The sequence below is a fragment of the Rattus norvegicus genome, chromosome 15 (genome assembly GCF_036323735.1).
Source record: "Rattus norvegicus strain BN/NHsdMcwi chromosome 15, GRCr8, whole genome shotgun sequence".
In the NCBI taxonomy this organism is placed as follows: domain Eukaryota; kingdom Metazoa; phylum Chordata; class Mammalia; order Rodentia; family Muridae; genus Rattus; species Rattus norvegicus.
The window spans coordinates 33,268,089-33,287,567 of NC_086033.1; the positions used below are offsets into that span (position 1 = coordinate 33,268,089).

At 51.3% G+C, this 19,479-nt stretch overlaps 1 protein-coding gene across 7 annotated transcripts in view; it reads left to right on the forward strand.

Moving 5' to 3' along the window:
• Positions 1–16,434, forward strand: part of Nfatc4 (nuclear factor of activated T-cells 4) — a 27,611-nt gene extending 11,177 nt beyond the window's left edge. For 3 of the 7 annotated variants that reach the window (XM_063274260.1, XM_063274258.1, XM_063274257.1), the window contains exons 2-11: positions 1,424–7,595; positions 8,617–9,712; positions 11,083–11,245; positions 11,842–12,041; positions 12,356–12,528; positions 12,919–13,059; positions 14,123–14,178; positions 14,438–14,564; positions 14,701–15,282; positions 16,040–16,424. In XM_063274260.1, the coding sequence (XP_063130330.1) occupies positions 7,496–7,595; positions 8,617–9,712; positions 11,083–11,245; positions 11,842–12,041; positions 12,356–12,528; positions 12,919–13,059; positions 14,123–14,178; positions 14,438–14,564; positions 14,701–15,282; positions 16,040–16,107 (2,706 nt within the window). In that variant the 5' untranslated portion in view covers positions 1,424–7,495 and the 3' untranslated portion in view covers positions 16,108–16,424. Of the gene's footprint in view, positions 1–1,423; positions 7,596–8,616; positions 9,713–11,082; positions 11,246–11,841; positions 12,042–12,355; positions 12,529–12,918; positions 13,060–14,122; positions 14,179–14,437; positions 14,565–14,700; positions 15,283–16,039 lie in introns of those variants that run through there. The other 4 variants (XM_063274259.1, NM_001107264.1, XM_039093302.2 and 1 more) reach the window with 4 other exon arrangements.
• The last annotated feature ends 3,045 nt before the right edge of the window (positions 16,435–19,479 follow it).

Consider the following 19,479-nt stretch of genomic DNA (forward strand, 5'->3'; position numbering starts at 1 on the left):
TTAAGGAAGCCCATTTTGAAAATGACAAGTTGGGTGTTGTTGTTGTTTTTATAGGAGAACTATGAACAGGAAATTTATATACCTTGAGCCAGCTGTTGTGGAAGAAGATGTCCTATCCAGGACCATAGCTATTTCCCTGGAGTGCAATGGAGAAATAACTCAATTGCACACAGAGGACACCTACGCATCCACTGCTTTGGGCTGAAGATGCCCCTTCCAGAGTTCTCTGGTTTTGCTCTTTTTTTTTTTTTTTAATATTGGAAACTGGAAAGGCTCTGATATATGTTGCTATAGGCTCAGATCAATCTATGATATAAAGACCAAGCAGTGGCAGCAGGGAATGTGTATTGAAATGGAAGGGAAATGGAAGTCTACAGTTAGAGCAGGACAAGAGGTATTGAGAAAGGAATTAATGCAGTGGAACTGGAGAAGAGGAACCCCAGTCTAGAGTTATTTCTGAGGTATTAATGGAAAGATCTGGGGCATGAGAAAGTCTGAATCTTCCAGCTTCTATTTTGGGGCATTGACACAACAGTCAGGCCATAAAGTCAGATATGGGATGCAGAAGGGACACAACTGTGGAAACAGATCATGTATGGATGTGGCGAGCTACATGCCACACAGCCTCAAGGGACCTGAGCTGAACAGTAAGAGGAAACGTGGAGCCAGGCCGTGGGGATTGCTGGAAGCCTAGCTCAAATGAGCATCGTGGACCAGGCATGGTGGTGTACAGACGTAACCCTAGCTACTAAGGAGGCTGGAGCAGGATGATTGTAAACTCAGGCTAGCTTCGGATACATGGCAATGTATCCCAACAAAATTTAAAAGGGGGTGTGGTTGGAGACAAGTTTAGAGGTAAAGTATGTATTAGAACTCAGGATGCTCTGGGTTTTTATCTGAAGCAGTGCCCGAGCAAACAAGACCAAACCATCATGTCTAAAACAAGCAGCCAAACATCCTCCTTCCCTCATACATACAGACTAGTGGGCTGAGGTCGGAGAAGCAGAAAGAACCAGGGTACTGCAGGGGGAAAGGAGTCATGGAGTCAGCAGCTACTGAGAGGGTGGCTGCCTAACTTGGGTTTTGCAAAAGGAGAAATTGAGTCAGCACAGGGATTCACGCAGTGTTTTAAATGGGGTGTTTCAGAAAAAGAGAAAAAGAGTGAGGGAACAGGTTGCGGCCCAGGAAGGAGGAAAAGCGGGTGCTAGGTGTTTGGCTGAGACTACCGTTGGCCACTCCAGTAGCAGCTGTAGCTGGTTTAGATAGTGCCCCAGAAATGCTCAAAGAATGGGAAGTTGAAACTGCCCTGGAACGTAGGTCTTCCCTGGCTGTGATTTCCTGGATGTCACAGCAGGAGGTGAGCAAATCCTCCTGTGGGTACACAACCTTGTTGTTATTTTGAGGCTGTTCTCTTTTGTCCCAGGTTGGCTTCAAGCTCACTGCATCCCCGAGAATGACCTTGGCTTTCTGACCTTTCTGCTGGGAGCAAAAGGCGTGCACCACCAGTTTATGCAGCGCTGGGGATCCACCTCAGGGTTTTGAGCATCCTTGGCAACTAAGTTCTACCAACTGAGATATAGCCCTTGTGATGGCTAATTTTACCTATCAACATGAGAGTAAGATCTAAATTGGTGAGCTTTAAATAAACAGAGACTTGTTCTTGGTAATGTGATGAGTCTCACCCAATCAGCTGAAAGGCCTGTATGAAACGAAACAGACTCACTTCCTCCAAGAGAGGATTGTCTCCCAGCCAGCCTTTGGATGTCTTGTGTACCTTTGATTCTCTTGGGTCTTGAGCCTGTAGATGTGCACTGAGGATTCTGTAATTGTCAGCAGCCATAACCGTGTAAGCCAGTTCCCTATATCAAACCTCTATCGATTTGTTCTGTTTCTCTGATAACCTCAAGTGGTCCAAACCTGGAGCAGAATGTGAGAGCCGTGGTGCAAGCTTGAGCTAGCATGCTGGCAAAGCAAGGCCAGTCTGTGTCAGAGCAGAACTGGTCACCCATTGTGCCTGAAATAAGCCAATTCAAGTCAGATTAGAGGATATATAAAGGCATTCTGCATTTCTCTCTCTCTCTCTCTCTCTCTCTCTCTCTCTCTGTGTGTGTGTGTGTGTGTGTGTGTGTGTGTGTGTGTGTCTGCACACATAGTGAAGGAGGCAATGCCTGTGCTAAGGTGTATGTGTTTAGGTCAGAAGACAGCCTTGGTTATCTCCTAGCCTTCCACGTGGAGATAGCCCCTCTTTGTTTGCCATTGTTAACTGTATTGGGTTAGCTGGCCTGTGAGCTTTTAAAGCCTCTCCTGTCTCAACAGTCTTCTCATCTGGCCTTGGAAACAGCAGGGTTGCAGAAGCAACCTACCTAGTGTGCTTTTATGTGGGCTCTAAGAATTTGAACTCGGGTCCTCACATTCGGGCAGCAAGAGCTTTACCCACTGAGCCATCTCCTGAGCCCATTCTCTTTGTTTCTTTCTTTGACAGAGCTTCACTATTAACCCTGGGCTGGTCTCGACTTCTCAGTGTAGACCAGGGTGGCATTGAACTCACAGAGATCTATTTGCCTTGGTTGTGGAGTGTGGAGATTAAAGGATTAATTACACCAGCTCACGCTTCTGGCCATTGCTTATTATGTGTGTGTGTGTGTGTGTTTTTTAAAGATTTATTTATTTAATGTATATATGAGTACACTGTAGCTGTCTTCAGACACACCAGAAGAGGGCATCGGATTCCATTACAGGTGGTTGTAAGCCACCATGTGGTTGCTGGGAATTGAACTCAGGACCTCTGGAAGAGCAGTCAGTGCTCTTAACCACTGAGCCATCTCTCCAGTCCTATTATGTGTTTCTTAATCACAACCGAGAATAGTTTTTAATTATTTTCTTGAGACAAGATCTATGTGTATATGTTTTGCCTGTATGTATGTCTGTGTACCACATACATGCCTGGTGCTCTCAGAAGCCAGATAAGGGCATCAGATACTCTGGACCTGGAGTTCCAGGTGGTTGTGAACCACCGTATGGGTGCTGGGGAGCCAAACCTGGATCCCTTAGAAGAACATCAAGTGCTCTTATCCACTGAACCATCCATCCCTCTAGACCCAATCTAATTCTTTTGTTTTTAAAAATAATACACCAAGTCCAATTTATACTGTGCGTGTATTCATGGATATGAGGCCACACATCTAAAGGAAACTTCTGCTCCTTCCTCCAGACTTAGGGGTGGGAGCTCATGAGCCCTTCCCACCTCTATGCTACAATCTTGTGCCAGCAACCACAGCTGCTCTGAGTTCATGACTGTAGTAGTCCTAGAATGTCCTGAAGACACTATTTCACTTGGGGCCTCCCTGACCTCTGGCTCTTAATCCACCCCAACACCCCCATCTTCCTCAACGGTCCTTGAGTCTTATTGGGCGGAGTGATAGAAATGTGTTTGTGGCTGAGCACTCCACATGACACTTGTTGGCACTTTGTCCAGTTGTGGTTTTCTGTATATCACAAATGTATTCTGCCATCCACGACACAAAGGCATTTCTCTAATGAGGGCTGAGAGCCACAGTACTCCAGGTGTGTAGAGCTTATACATTTAGTGAGCGGTTCGACACTGTGTGGCAGGGTTACCATGGAGAGCTAGCCAACCATGAATTTTTTTTTTTTTTTGGTCAGCTTTACAGTACTAAGTATGCGTTCCCTCCTGTGGAGCAGGCCTTAAATCCAACCAGAAAGAAGTAGGTTATCCCCGAAACATTCATGCCATTCATTTTTTAAAAACATTTTTCAAGATTTATTTATTAGATATGAATTCACTGTAGCTGTCTTCAGACATACTGAAAGAGGGCATCAGATCTCATTACAGATGGTTGTGAGTCACCATGTGGTTGCTGGGAATTGAACTCAGGACCTCTGGAAGAGCAGTCAGTGCTCTTAACCACTGAGCCATCTCTCCAGCCCCATTCATGCCATTCTTGCTGCCTCACTGTAGTTCACATGGTTCAGGGTACCATAAGGTTGTTGATGACTCCCCCCAATCTCAGTAGCCAACACAGGATTTTCCAGTCCTGTAATTGCCACTCCCAGATGCACTTGTACTTACAAAAGAGCTACAGATCATTTTCTCCCCCCCCTTTTTTTCTAACAGACTCCTATTATGTAGCCAGGAGTGCCCTCTACTGGTGATCTCTGACTCAGTCTCCTGAGAACTGAGACAACAACCCTGGCACCAGGTCAAGCGGCCCTTTATTCATTGAGGGCATAAAAGAAAGTCAAGAAAAAGCATGTTTACCACGAGCTCGTGCACGTAAATGATCATGTTTGCATACAAGCCTATACTAAATAGATACAAAACTGGACTGTCAGAGCTAACCGCAAATTTTGTCTGACAAAGAGAATGCATTTTGAATAATAATAATAATAATAATAATAATAATAATAATAGTAATAAAAGCTAAGGCCCATCCACTTCCAAGTCTATTGAATAATATCTATTAGAATACAGAACACAGGGCTGGGGAGATGGCTCAGAGATGCTCTTCCAGAGGTCCTGAGTTCATTCCCAGCAACCACATGGTGACTCACAACCATCTGTAATGGGATCTGATACCCTCTTCTGGTGTGTCTGAAGACAGTGTACTCATATAAATAAAATAAATAATTCTTTAAAGAAATACAGAACACAAACTGGGAAAGACATCATTAGTTTAAAATTCCAGCACTTGGATGAGAATAAAGAGGAATTCCAAGGCAATCTGCACTACTTGAGATGGTCTCTAGAGCAGTGGTTCTCAACCCTCCTAACGCTGGAGCCTTTAACATGACCTCTGATTTGTCCACCCTGGCCTTTAAGTTGTCTTAAATTACTGCCCCCTGGCGACCACAAAGCACAGTTGCCCTTCCTCCCTCTTGTGGGTTAAACCCTTTAATACAGTTCCTCGTCTTATGGTGACCCGAATTATAAAATTATTTTCGTTGCTACTTCCTAACTGTGAGTTTGCCACTGCTATGAGTAATAAAAATATCTGCTATTTCTGATGGTTTCGGGATCCGCAGGTTGAGAACCGCTGCTTTACAACAACCGAACTGAATGAACTGTACAAAGCAAAAAGCAAAACCAATCACGAGTGAACTTCAGGTGGGCAGAGGAGCTAAGACCCACAAGGTGGCAGGCAACGTAAACGTAACTTCCAGTCCTGGACCTCCAAGGCCAGGGTGGACAAATCAGAGGTCATATGTTCCACCCCTCTTTCTAAGCCTAGGCAGACTGGAGAGTTTGCAGGAGAGGATGCTCTACTCTGAAGTAGATTGTCTTTCTGAGCCATCATTGACATTAATACCTCACTTGCGCCAAACTGTTCTCTCTTTTGCCTCCTTTCTTTTGCAACACCACGGTGGGGAAATTGAGTCACTGGGAGGAGAAGGGAAAAGCAAGTCGAAGTTAGTCAGCCCTTGTCTTCCAGACGAGGGAAGGGGGAGGGTTCGCTAGGAAAACAAAGCGGGGTGGGTGGGGAGGCGGTTGGCTAGGCAGAGGCTGAGCCAGACACATGGAGAAACACTGCCCAGGATCAAAGGAAATATGACATTTGAAAAGAATGTGCGCGTCTGCTTGTGCCGCTGAGCGGGGGGTATGAGGGAGCAGGGCCCGGGCCGAATTTCCGGGTCTGTTCTCCATGGATTCCCACCTCTGCCCACCCTTCTCTTTAGTGCAGGGTAGTAAAGGTTCTCGAGGTGCTCCTCGCGCCCCCTAACCGTGAGTTCCTCCTGCTCCGAGGTGAAGCCGGACGGGAATGTAACCTGAGAAGAACCGAAGGGGAGAGAGGGGAGGGAAATCAAACCAGGCCCTCTCCCGGCTTGGCCTCGGAACATTCTTCTCTCCCGACGGCCAAGCCTCTCCTCCCTGCCCCTCCCGCCCCGCGGCCCTGGGCTTGTAGCCGGAGCTGCGCCGCACGTCATTGGGGTCCCCGGGGGCTGGAGGGGGGTCCCCGAGACGAGCTCGAGGGAGGACTGAGAGGAGGGAGGGGTGCCGCCTCCGCCGCCAAGGAGCTGGGGCCCGCCAGGCCAGCCCCCCTTCCCTCTGCCCCGCAGAGCCTGTTTCTCATTAGAGTAATGGGCGCGGTCCCCGCCTGGCTCCCGAGTGTTTGTAAACGTCTGACCCGAGGGCCGGCGCTTAACCCTTTAGGTGCTGGGCTGGGTTTGCTGTTGGGGGGCACGGGCCGGAGCCTGAGGGATTTAGAGACTGGAGACCAGCCAGGTTTGTTAGAGAAGTTTGGAGCATGTGGTAAGCATGCAAGGAGAGTGGTGACTGCTCTCCTGCCTCGCAGCGCCTTCAGTCCGAATCAAGTCCCATTCTTTCTCTTCTAACTGGAACCTCTTCATGCCCGCCCTTCCTAGAAACTCCAGACCGGGTCTTCCTTCCCTGTCCAGGTGACAGGTGTCCAGCCGGTGGGCCTAAGTTTTTAGCTTCTGGCCTTTTCTTAACCGGGCCAGGAATTTAGGATGGCCAGGAGCGAATGCCTTGGGATCAGAGAGTCAATCGAGTCTGCAGCTTTTGGGAGGAGGGAGCCGACTTCCTCCGTGGAGGCTAATTAGTGGCCTATCTAGGTGGCTGGGACAAGGGTACTAGCAAAGCCTGGCCTGGATCTACGCCCAGCAGGGGCTGTGGGCCTTCAAAGGCTTCCTGGGGTTAGAAAAAGATCTGAGAGGCTTCTCGGACAGCCAAAAGTTCTTCATCTTCAGGGAATGGTGGGGGTGGTCGGTGGGGGTGATGGTTAAGGAATGCAAAGGACCCTTGGAAGCCCAGGTAGAGTGGTCTCGCGAGGGTGGAGGAATGGCCTCCTCTTCAGAACAGCTCAGAGCCTCTCTCAATCCCAGAACTCTCTTCAACTCAAGATTTGGATTGAAAGTGCAGTGAGGTGACCTTTCTTGGGAATTTTGGCTATACTACCTCTCAGAATGTATCGTGGGCCTGCTACAATGGGATGCGGGACAAAAATATGGCCTCTTTAAGGCGATCGGACCCGGACACCCCCCGCCCCTTACGCTGGGACTAAATAGGCTGAGGTTTGGGCCCTGGGTGGGAAATGATTATCACAACTGTGGGCCAATAGGTACCATTAAGGTTCTATAACGTTTGAAGGGACCGTTTTCCAATTCAGGTTTTTCTCCCCCTTTGGAGGAGGTGGGACTGGAGAGATGACTGAGGGAGGGAGAGTGGGGGAGGACTAGGGGCGCGTGGTTTTCCCATCTCATCCCTGGAGGAGGGGCCGGTGCATCCCGGTTAGCCAATCAGGGACAGGCTGGGGGGGCCGCTTTGAAGAAGTTTGGGAGAAAAAAGTTTGGAAAAGTTTCTATAATAACGAGGGGGCGTCCGGAGGGAGGTGGCAGCGACAGAAGAGGGGGCGTCTCAGAGAAAAGGAGGGAGGGAACCACCCTCGCGTGAAGCTACAGCAGCGTCCAGAGCCTCCCCCTCCCACCCAGGCGGGACCTGGGGGCTCCGGCCGGATCCATGGGGGCGGCAAGCTGCGAGGATGAGGAGCTGGAATTTAAGCTGGTGTTCGGGGAGGAAAAGGAGGCCCCCCCGCTGGGCCCTGGGGGCCCTGGGGAAGGTTAGTGTTGGGCTGGGTAGGGGTCTTTTGGCCAGTGACCGAAGGGCCAGGAAATCTGAGTTGGGACAGTTTGGGGATCGGGAGCCTGGGGTGGTGGGTGAGGTGGATAAGAGGATGAGGGGAGCTGAGGAACTACCAAGACTGTGGAAGTGAGGCTGGGGGCCATGGCACCATTTTTTCCTTTTTAGGCCCTGACTGGGGTGGGAGTGGGGGTGTTGTTGGCTATGCGCCGCCTGCCGGCTAGGCCGACTGTCTCTGGGATGGGGTGCGGAAGGGAACCTCGGGCCCCCAAGAGCCCGGGGCGCCGGCTTGGGAAGGGGAGGTTTGGCCCTAGAGTTTAAGGCTTTAGAACCTAGGCCTGGTTCTGTAGACGCGATGCCTGGGGCTGGGGGCTCCCTCGGGCAGCGCAGGGACACCCCTCCCCCTCCCCCTGTCTGGCCGCAATGAGAGGCAGATGGCGGGGAAGGAGTCGGGGGCGGCGGCCGCCGCTTGCACGAAATCCGCGCTGCCCGCTCCCCTCGCCCCCCCCCCGTTGGCTGGGCCCCGCACGCATCACCCTGGGGCTGCACCCCCGCCCCCTTTTGGGGGGGCGAGGGAGGAGCCACCTCCCCTCGTCACCACAGACATGCCCCCATCCCTCCCACCCCCAGGCCACAGTTGCGATGGTAACTGGGGTTTCTGCCAGCACCATTTGGGGGTTTGGGAACCGTCGCTAATTGGGTTCATGTGTGAGTCGCCCCCAGCCCAGCCCAGAGCCTGGGCAAGCACGCCTCCAGGCCCGGCTCTAGCATTCCCCAAACCACCGCAGCCCACCTGCCCAGGACCGAGGTGTCAGAGTATGAAGTTCTGGCATGTCTGTATCTCTTCTCTCTTCTGATGTTCATCTTTGGTTTTGTGCCGAGACTAGGAGACCCTTTCTAGCTGAGCATATCAGGCGTTAGGAGCTGACCATCCGAGAAACTTAGACGTCTCACCAGCTTCTCTCTCCCCATCTCCCCCTACCTCCCTTTCGTTTTGACAGAGCTGGACTCGGAGGATGCCCCTCCGTGCTGTCGTTTGGCCCTGGGGGAACCCCTTCCTTATGGTGCTGCCCCTATTGGTATTCCCCGACCCCCACCCCCTCGGCCAGGGATGCACTCACCACCACCCCGTCCTGCCCCTTCACCTGGCACCTGGGAGAGCCAGCCACCTCGGTCGGTGAGGCTGGGGGGCCCAGGAGGCACTGCGGGGGGTACTGGGGGCGGTCGTGTTCTTGAGTGTCCCAGCATCCGGATCACCTCTATCTCTCCCACGCCTGACCCACCGACCTCACTAGAGGATGCTCCTGAAACTTGGGGGGACGGCTCTCCTAGAGATTACCCTCCACCAGAAGGCTTTGGGGGCTACCGAGAGGCTGGAGGTCAGGGCGGAGGAGCCTTCTTCAGCCCGAGCCCTGGCAGCAGCAGCCTGTCTTCGTGGAGCTTCTTCTCTGATGCCTCAGACGAGGCAGCCCTGTATGCAGCATGCGACGAAGTGGAGTCTGAACTTAATGAAGCAGCCTCTCGTTTCGGCTTGAGCTCTCCACTGCCCTCGCCCCGGGCTTCTCCTAGGCCATGGACCCCGGAGGATCCGTGGAGCCTATATGGTCCAAGCTCCGGAGGCCGAGCGCCAGAGGATAGCTGGCTACTTCTCAGCGCTCCTGGGCCCATCCCAGCCTCCCCTCGGCCTGCTTCTCCCTGCGGCAAGCGGCGCTATTCCAGTTCCGGAACCCCATCTTCGGCCTCCCCAGCTTTGTCCCGCCGGGGTAGCCTTGGGGAAGAGGGTCCAGAGCCACCTCCACCACCCCCATTGCCTCTGGTCCGGGACCCTAGTTCCTCTGGCCCTTTTGACTATGTGGGTGCTCCACCAACCGAGAGCGTCCCTCAGAAAACCAGGAGGACTTCTAGCGAGCAAGCAGTGGCCTTGCCTCGGTCTGAGGAGCCTGCCTCGTGCAATGGGAAGCTGCCCTCTGGTACAGAGGACTCCGTGGCTGCTCCCGGGGCTCTGCGGAAAGAGATGGCTGGCATGGATTACTTAGCAGTTCCTTCTCCCCTCGCTTGGTCCAAGGCCCGGATTGGGGGACACAGCCCCATCTTCAGGTGAGGGCCAGATCTTGCACTCTTGAGCTCTTCAGCCCATTCTAGCTGAGAGCAGGAAGGTCAAAGGATGAGTTTAAAGACAAATCATAATTCTTGGTGTTCTCTGTATCTCATAAGGGCTTCTTCTACAATAGCATGGCCACAGTTAAAACCAAAAATTGGTTTTAAGGCAATTTAGTTTTAGTTTAGTTTTGTTTTGTTTAAAAACAACTCTCTGACAGTGGGCTGGTCTATAGACAGTTGCTTCCTGTGAACCTATTAGAAAAAGCCTTTTCAGTCCCACCCTTCAGTATCCTAAGAGAAACCGTTAGGTAAAATGGAGTTCAGGGATTCTTACAGCTCTGGCCTTGCACAGGCAGGTTGGTCTTAACCATGGGCTGTTTAGACAGGACAGATAGAACAGTCCTGCGCTCCAATACAAGAAACCCTCCTCTAACTCTTAATTTCTAGGTCCAGAGCATCACTTCAAATTGGAATAAAGTTACATACATTTGCCAAGTCAAAGACTTTACATTGAAACTCGTGTTTCTATCCCTTTTACTCTCAGAGAACTCTGCCCATTTCAATAGTCTCAAACCCCAGGATGTCACACTGGGGTGGCTCCATCCTGACCAGCTTCTCGAGGGAAGCTGAATCCTCCGGGATTCCAATAGGTCAACATTTCTCAAACTAGAAAATCTATGGTTTGAGTTTAGAAATTTGTAGTGCAGTGCTGTGCTGTCTAATGGTTTAGCCTCCTCTCAGGCCTTTACTAGCCACAAGTAGCCCCATTTTGCATTAGTTATAGCAATTAAAGGGCATTGTAAGGTATCAGCTCTGTGTGTGTGTGTGTGTGTGTGTGTGTGTGTGTGTTCATGCCTGTGCACTCGTGCACAGATTTGCTAACAGATAATTTGTAAGAGTACAATTCCAGAAAAGGGGCCCTTAGGCCTTGCAACCCTACCTACTTAACCCCAACTAGTGGGAAGGAGTTGGCCTAGTAGCAGAGAAGCCATTCCTAGGTTTTACATAGACTCTGTTCTCAGTCTCTTTGATGATTTTCTTGGTTTAAAGTGGCATTTTTGCACTGGGCCCGAACTCCTAGGTAGGAAGACCAGAATGGCTTTGGGTTTCTCTGTTTCTTGACAAAGCCTCCACATCCTGTGTCTAGAACTTGGGAGAAGGGAGTCTCAGGGCTGTCGGCGTCTTCCACACCCTCCTCTTCAAAGGGCTCTGTTCCTTATCGACTCCCCTGTTTCTAAACCTTTCGAGTTTACTTCTGTTGTGGTTTCTTATCTCTCCCATATCCACAACTCCTCCTCCCTCCCAAACCCAGGGCGGTCCTGATAGGTCTGAGCTTCCAGGCAACCACCGTGTTCTCTTCTCTCCAGGACCTCTGCCCTACCTCCCCTGGACTGGCCTTTACCCAGCCAGTACGAGCAGCTGGAGCTGAGGATTGAGGTGCAGCCCAGAGCTCACCACCGAGCTCATTATGAGACTGAGGGCAGCCGGGGAGCTGTCAAAGCTGCTCCTGGAGGTCACCCTGTGGTCAAGGTAAGGGCCGAAGGCAGGCCCTGTGTTCTTTCTCTTCTCAGTCCCAGGTTCTTGCAAATGGGCTTCAGCTGTACACAGAATCATGGCACTGCCCTTTCCCACACTCTCAGCTGTGACCCTGCAGACAGCCTAGGGGAGGGACTAGAACTGGGGGAGGAAGGATACACAGCAAGGACCCGGATATACTTTCTACTCTTCTGTTCTCCTATTCTCCACCCCCACCCTCCCTCACCCTTATCCCTTGGGACATCGGCCTCAAGTCTACTTTGGAAATGGTGACTTGCCAGATGTGGGGGAGGGTTTTAGCTGAGGCCAAAGGTCACTGGGAGTTAGGTTTTCTCTACATTGAGTTGGGCTAGTCTTTCTTGGAAGCTCTTCCTCCTTTGCCCAGCCCAGTTTGGACTGTCCAAGAATAACACTGTGAACTCCAGGCCACATTTTCTCTGCAACGGATGCCCAGTTTCCCACAGGGAATCCCTTATAAGAAATCCTTTATCTTTCACCATTCCTGTCCTTGGGCTGGAAATCCAAGGATGGAGAAAAGGTTAAAAGACACTGGGACTTTCACATAGGTGGCCTCTGTCTCCCTCTGCCAGCTCCTAGGCTACAATGAGAAGCCATTGACTCTTCAGATGTTCATTGGCACTGCAGACGAGAGGAGCCTGCGGCCCCATGCCTTCTACCAGGTGCACCGGATCACTGGCAAGATGGTGGCTACAGCCAGCTATGAAGCTGTAGTCAGTGGTACTAAAGTGTTGGAGATGACTTTGCTCCCAGAGAACAACATGGCTGCCAAGTAAGCCCCCAGGCAACTTTAGCCTCTTCCTCACCTCTAAAGTCCTGGGAATTGATCCTAGGGCTTTATATATGCTCTGAAAGAGCTCTGCCCCCACTCCTCACCCCTGGACAATTTCTGTTCTTAATACCTGTTTAGGAAGGTAGTTTTGAGACTGGAAGTTTTCTGGAGAGACTATCTCTGGATTAGAAAATAGTCCCTCTAAGCACCCCTAGACACTCATGGCCTGAGGACAAGGGGGCTTCCCTTCTGGAAAAATGCGCCCTTGTCCCAGTTTTGGCTAGAAAGGCTTACCATCTCTTCTTTGACTTCAGCATTGACTGTGCTGGAATCCTGAAGCTTCGGAATTCAGACATTGAGCTACGGAAGGGCGAGACAGACATCGGGCGCAAAAACACACGTGTGCGACTGGTGTTCCGTGTGCATGTGCCTCAGGGCGGCGGGAAGGTCGTCTCTGTGCAGGCAGCATCGGTGCCCATCGAGTGCTGTGAGCAAACAGGCCCTGGCCAGTTCTCTGTGTCTTGTAGCTCTTTTGTTTGTCTGCTACCTAGTTCTGCTAAGTAGTATCCTGTGCACTGTGTAGTGGGTAGCAGGATACAGGTCTTAGCTTTCCTTTTACAAGGATGAGGGAGAGAGAGTTGAAAGTGGTATTTTAATTTGCCCCTACTATAGACTTTGTCTTGGGGTGTCAGATGAACCTTGTCCTATCTGCTCTGTGCCTGCTTAGGGAGTCCTTATCCAGGCTGTGTGGTGTCATGTTGCTACTGGTTACCTTTTGTATTTGCCATTAAAAGGTGGGCTGCTTGTTGTGGAAGAGGTTCTGGCTGTCTTTTCTCCACTCAGCCCAGCCAGGCTTCTTTCTTCTATTACCTTGCAGCCCAGCGCTCAGCCCAGGAGCTGCCCCAAGTGGAGGCCTACAGCCCCAGTGCCTGCTCCGTGAGAGGAGGGGAGGAGCTAGTGTTGACTGGATCCAACTTCCTGCCAGACTCTAAAGTGGTGTTCATTGAGAGGGGCCCTGGTGAGTATCTACTGGGGAGAGGAGAGGAAGAAAGGAAAGCTAATGACCATCAGGCAAAACTATCACTATCACAAAACTACCAAGTTAAGCCCCAGTTTCTTTATCTACCTCTCCTCGTTGAGTACAGTTTCTCCTGGGGAGATAGATGTGACCACAATCTAAAACTCCAAGGACAGTGAGCGAAGGCAAGGAATACGTATCTCCAGGGCTGGAGAGATAGATGGCTCAGTGGTTTAGAGCACTGGCTGTTCTTCCAAAGGACCGGGGTTCAATTCCCAGAGCCTACATGGCAGCTCACAACTGTCTGTAACTTCAATTCAGGGGATCTGACACCCTCACATAGTCATACACGCAGGCAGAATGTGAATGCACATGAAATAAAAACTAAAGATAAATAAATCATAAAAAAAAGAAATGCACATTTTTCTTATTGAAGAGGAACTGGCTTTGAGACAGTTTACCCTCATGAAGATAACATATACAAAGAAAGAACTCACGCTGTCACAGATTCTCCTGGGCCTGTCCTAAGATAACAGCGTAACTGTGGTTATGAGAGCCTGTGGGGTGCCCCAAGATGAATCTAAGGGGTGGAGAAATGGGAGACTTAGGATTTTGGGTCCAGCCACCACACCGTGGGCTTCTCCTTCATTCCACCCTGCTCCCTTATGGCCCAGCCCCACATTTAGCACCCTGGAGTCAGGTCAGAGAAACTCCAGAGGTTCCACTCTATTAGCCTTGGTCTTAGCGCCTCCCTTCGGCGTGGGGCCCATTCCTCCCTACTATCCGTCTTGCTGGTGTCCTGGGAGGGGACGAGTAAGTTAGTAGGGGAGAGGCTACTTCCTAGTACTCTCCTAGGCTGCTTCTAACTCCCTCGATGTTCCAGCCATTTCCTTTGCCTTAGTTGGCCTGACATCCGGCCTCTTTCATTGGCTAAACACCTAGCATACCCGTGCCAGACCTGCTAAGAACTTCTTATTCTGATGTTGACTCCAGCGGGAGGAGACAGGGCTTGGGCAGGGGGTGGACTCTAGAGCGGGACTGAAGCTCTCTTTCTCCGGAACAGATGGAAAACTGCAGTGGGAGGAAGAGGCCGCAGTGAACCGGCTGCAGAGCAGTGAGGTACCAGTGTCCCTAGGGGACCCAACCTGGTTGTGGGATGAAGGGTGGAAGAAGCTAGGAAGTTCTCAAAAGCCCCCTCACCCCTGGGTTTGGCGCGCAGAGTAACTCTTTCTGGTCTGGAGGATCTCATTGCTTGAGTAGGGAGATCTCCAGACATCGAACTTTACTCCTTAGTCGTGGAGCTAAGGGTTGGGTCCACAGAAGGATTGGGCTAATGTGAGACCTCCAAGGACTTCTGTCACATCCTCTGTTCTCCTAGGTGACACTGACTCTGACCATCCCTGAGTACAGCAACAAGCGGGTGTCCCGGCCAGTCCAGGTCTACTTTTATGTCTCCAATGGGCGGAGGAAGCGCAGTCCCACCCAAAGTTTCAAGTTCCTGCCTGGTACGCTCTAAGACTGCCTGTGGTGGGGGCAGATGGTGTGGACCCCGATGTGAGGAGCTCAGGGGTGGATGGGGAGGGAGGGTGGAACGTGTGATCGCCAGAACCTCACCAGCCTCCCGCCTTCTCATTTTCCTAGTGATCTTCAAGGAGGAGCCCCTACCAGACTCATCTCTCCGGGGCTTCCCTTCCACATCGGGTCCCCCCTTTGGCCCCGACATGGACTTCTCACCGCCCAGGCCCCCTTATCCCTCCTATCCCCATGAAGACCCTGCTTATGAGACTCCTTATCTGTCAGAAGGCTTTGGTTATAGCACACCCGCTCTGTACCCCCAGACAGGGCCCCCACCGTCTTATAGATCTGGCCTACGGATGTTCCCTGAGACTGGGGGTACCACAGGTTGTGCCCGCCTACCTTCAGTCTCCTTTCTTCCGCGCCCCTTTCCTGGTGATCAGTATGGAGGACAGGGCTCCTCTTTTCCCCTGGGGCTTCCATTCTCCCCTCCGGCCCCCTTTAGGCCTCCATTACCTTCCTCCCCACCACTCGAAGACCCCTTTAACCCCCAGAGTGCTGTCCACCCCTTACCTGCTGAGGGCTACAATGAGGTGGGGCCAGGCTATACCCCTGGGGAGGGGGCTTCGGAGCAGGAGAAATCCAGGGGTGGCTACGGCAGCGGCTTCAGAGACAATGTGCCTATCCAGGGTATCACCCTGGAGGAAGGTGGGTGTGGGACCGGGGGCTGTGAGTGTGAGTGAGTGCAAGAGATCAATTCGTGTGTTTGCTGAAGTCTGGAGCTTGGCTGCTCAGGAACTTGGCGTTTTTAGTCTCCCAGGGCCAGTCTGTGGTCTCAGGAGCAAGTTCTGTGTGTGTGTGTGTGTGTGTGTGTGTGTGTGTGTGTGTGTGTGTGTGTGTGTTTGTGTGTGTGTCCACCTGAATTCAGCAACTTAGTTCTGAAGGGCACACAGAGTATCCGTCCCAGTCTTTTTTTCTGTCTCTGCCCTAATCACATAATTGCAGACCTAGAAGGGTTTCAAACCATTCATTCCATCTGGTTCCCTGAATTGTAGATCCAGGCAGTGAGTTTCAGGGAGGGAGATGGCTTGTGGAAAGCCAGGCTGAGTAATTCCCCTCATCTTGTTTTTCCCTGGTGACTGTAGTCCACATTGGTGAAGAAGACCTTCCCGTTTTGTCTCTTTCTCCAACTGACGGCACCTATGTCTGACCCGCTGCCACAGGTGTAGGCCGAGCTGGCAGGAGAAGGCTAGGATGCAGGGCTGGGAACCCGCGTGGATGGACTTGAGCAAAAATGTAGTTAGAAGCCGTTTTTAGGAGACATTGGGGAAACTGAGGCCCAGCCAAAGAGGAATCCAGAGGTGCCCTAGCTGGAGGCCTGCCTGGAATTGAAGTGGGGGGGAGCGGTCTCTGAAAAAGGAAAAGAACGCCTTAGCCCTATCTTTCAACTGCCCCTCCTTTACAGTGAGTGAGATCATTGGCCGAGACCTGAGTGGCTTCCCTGCACGTCCTGGAGAAGAGCCTCCTGCCTGAACCACATGTAGTGGCCCCAGAAGTCCCGCCTCCTTGCCCTCTTAACCTGGGTGCTGGCTCCAGAAGCTTGGGGCCAACTCTAGTTTCTCTTTGCCCAGCTTCTACCTTCCTGTATCCCCTTTCTCTCCTGGCTAAGGTGTGGCCCCCAGGCCTGGTGCTGCCTTGAAAGGGACTGAGGGTGTGGAGGACAGGGCGAGGGTGGAGCCTGAGGCTGGGTGCCAGAGCTGACTGGGACGAAGATGCTGTCCAGGCTGTGCAGGCTATGATGCTGGCAGGCTGGACAGGTTGATGGGTAATAAACTGCTTGCTGCCCGGTGCCTCAGGCTCCAGAACTCTTTGGAGAAAGGGGTGGTGTAAGCTCACTCCAGCTTTGGCCCAAGGAGTCTGAGAAGTTGGGAGGAGATGAGGTCTGGCTTGGGGCAATGAATCCTAAGAATCTTTCTGATGGAGGGGCCTGGAGGCTGCATACAGGGTTTCCTGAGGTGCTCTGGCTGGAGCTGAGATGGAGATTCAAGACCTCCACAGGCTTCTTTACCTTCCCTGGAGGTTCAGGTTCCTTAGCTTTGGGATGAGGCTTCAGAATCTTTAGTTCTCAGGAATCAGGTTCCTGTACCTTGCCACCACACACTAAACACCAGTCTAGTTTCTCTCATTTAGAGAAAGAGGAATCTGAGGTTCAAACAGAGAAACGGACTTGCCTAAAATCACACAGCTCCGTAGCAGCAGGCTGCACAATTGTCTTCCTGGATTCTGGCCCCACTACACACGTGGACATGCTAACCCAGATGATTCAGGCCCCTGAGGCTCATTCTCTGAAGTGACAGAGGGGACAAGGAAGAGTTGGCATGGGTCTACCCATGGAATCCCCCACCCTTGACGATTATGAGGCCATTCTGGAAATACTGTACATTAGCAGTAGACTGCAGGAAGCTAAGCAGTTTTCCTAACAGCTCTGAATTCCATGGGGCTCAAGGCATGCATGGTCCATTGTCATTAACAGACCCAGGCAGGAAGCCTGCTCTGTGCCCTATCTGGGTGGTCTATGAGACGGAGGTGCAATGAGCCAGGGAAAGTCGGTCTGTCCATCTTACCCAGAGCCTGGTAGGCATGGGTAGACATGGTGCACAAAGAGCTTGATGGGTCCCCATCACCTCTAGAGGCTACACCCAAGCCATTCAGAGAGCCAGTCCTTGGAAATCCTGCCTCACCACCAGGCTCTTGGGGCATCTTCATGCCCACTGAATGCTGATAGCCCTGGGACTTTCCCCAGATTCCTGGAAAACAGGGAGGATCCAGATAGCCCTGGGAAGTCCCTGGAAAGACACAAACCAGCTCAGGATTGGAAGACTGAAGAATTCAAGTGACCTCTCCCCTCTCCCCATTGGTGCTGTGGAACCAGTTTCTTCTGCCCCCTGGATTACAAGCTGCTGCAAACCAAATTGGCATCAGCAGCTCAGTTTACCAGGCCTCTGTGTGTGTGTGTGTGTGTGTGTGTGTGTGTGTGTGTGCAAGAGTCCCCTCCAACTCCAATCCAGAGTCATCCTATCAGTTTTATGATGGAGGGGACCATGGGACACATTGGCCATTTGTAGCATTCCTTGGTTCCAGCCCAGCCTCTTACAGGATGGGTTAGTCTCCATTTCAATGAAGGGCTATGGCGATGGGGGATTTGCTGTCTTTATTGGTTACTTTTCTGTTGTTTTGTGGAAATACTGTGGCCAAGAGCAGCTTAGAAGAGAAAATTTAGGGGTTGGGGATTTAGCTCAGTGGTAGAGCACTTGCCTAGCAAGTGCAAGGCCCTGGGTTCGGTCCCTAGCTCCGAAAAGAAAAAAAGAAGAGAGAGAGAGAGAGAGAGAGAGAGAGAGAGAGAGAGAGAGAGAGAGAGAGAGAGAGAGAGAGAATGAATTTATTTTGGTTTAGGGTTCCAGAGGACGGGATGTCCTTAATGGTGGGGAAAGTGTGGAAGCAGGGGCAGGAGGCAGGGAGGCCACATCTTATCCACACACAGGAAGCAGAGAAAGAAAGCACGAAGTAGGGGGAGGCTATAACACCCCAAAGCCCAGCTCGAGGGATGACTTTTCTCCAGCAAGGCTCTTCTTCCTAAAGGTTTTGTAATTTTCCCCAAAGAGCACCCTCCCCTGTAGGCCAAATGTTCAAATATCTGTGCCCAAGGAGGACTTTCCTCCCCCCTTACCCCTCCCCCCCTCCCTCACAGACCTAGAAGAGCTGGTCTCCTGCCCAGACATTAGCGCTCAGTCATGGCCAGATTTTTATTGAGCAGCTAGTAAGTGCCTGTTTGGAGGATTTCTTAGTTTGCCGAGCTGGAATTTTTTTTTTTTTGAGATAACCTCTTCTAGCCCAGGTAGGCCTGGCATTTAGGTAAGGGCATCCTTGAACTTCTTATTCTCCATCTCCTGACTGGGACCATAGTCGTCTGTCATCATGCCCAGTTTTATGCAATGCTGGGAGTAAAAGCCAGGGCTATGTTTATGGTAGGCACACAGTCGCTCTACCGTCTGAGCTAGATCCCAGGGTCTCTGGTTTGTTTGTTTGTTTTTGTTTTTCAATGCAAACATCTAAGCAAGCTCTAATCTACTTAGTTCTGTTCTTGAAGTCCAGAGCTCAGATATCTGCATTTTGCTTTTATTTATTCGGGGAGGTGTCTGCAATTTGTTTATTTGACAAACTAGTCTGGAACTCAGTATGTAGCCCAGGCTGGTCTCGAACTAGCTGCAGTCCCGTTTCACTAGGATCACAGAGAGTGAACGCTATGCCCACTGGGTCCATGTGTTTTAAAGAGCACAGTAGGCAATTCTTCAGCTCAGGGAGTTGAGAACTAAAACGTGTTAGGTTCCGGCACAGTTTTATTTCGCCGTTCTATCACGTCTGTGTTGGTCTGAGGGGAGGCTTGTGTGGAGAAGTGAGCTAGAGACTGTCATTGCAACCCATCTCTTCCCTCACCCGGTCTATCGGTCTATCCACCTGGTCAGCTTTTGTTCCGACCGAAGAAGAGATTGTTTATTCCGAGACAAACACGACTGACCAGGGACAAGGATCCAGGATGCCTCAAATGACGTGTCCCACTATGAAAGAGCTTACCTGGAGTTAAAGTCACACATTAAAAAAAAAAAGTTGAGGGGTTGGGGATTTAGCTCAGTGGTAGAGCGCTTGCCTAGCAAGCGTAAGGCCCTGGGTTCGGTCCCCAGCTCCAAAAGAAGAAAGAAAAAAGAAAAAAAAAAGTTGAAAAAGAAAGTGATAAGTGGATATTTAGCATGGGTGACTACATCAGGTAGGTACGCTACAGAAGAATAGGGGGATTTCTGCTGCAGTAATAAAATTCTTAGTTTTAGGATTGGTGGACATAGCAGTTGG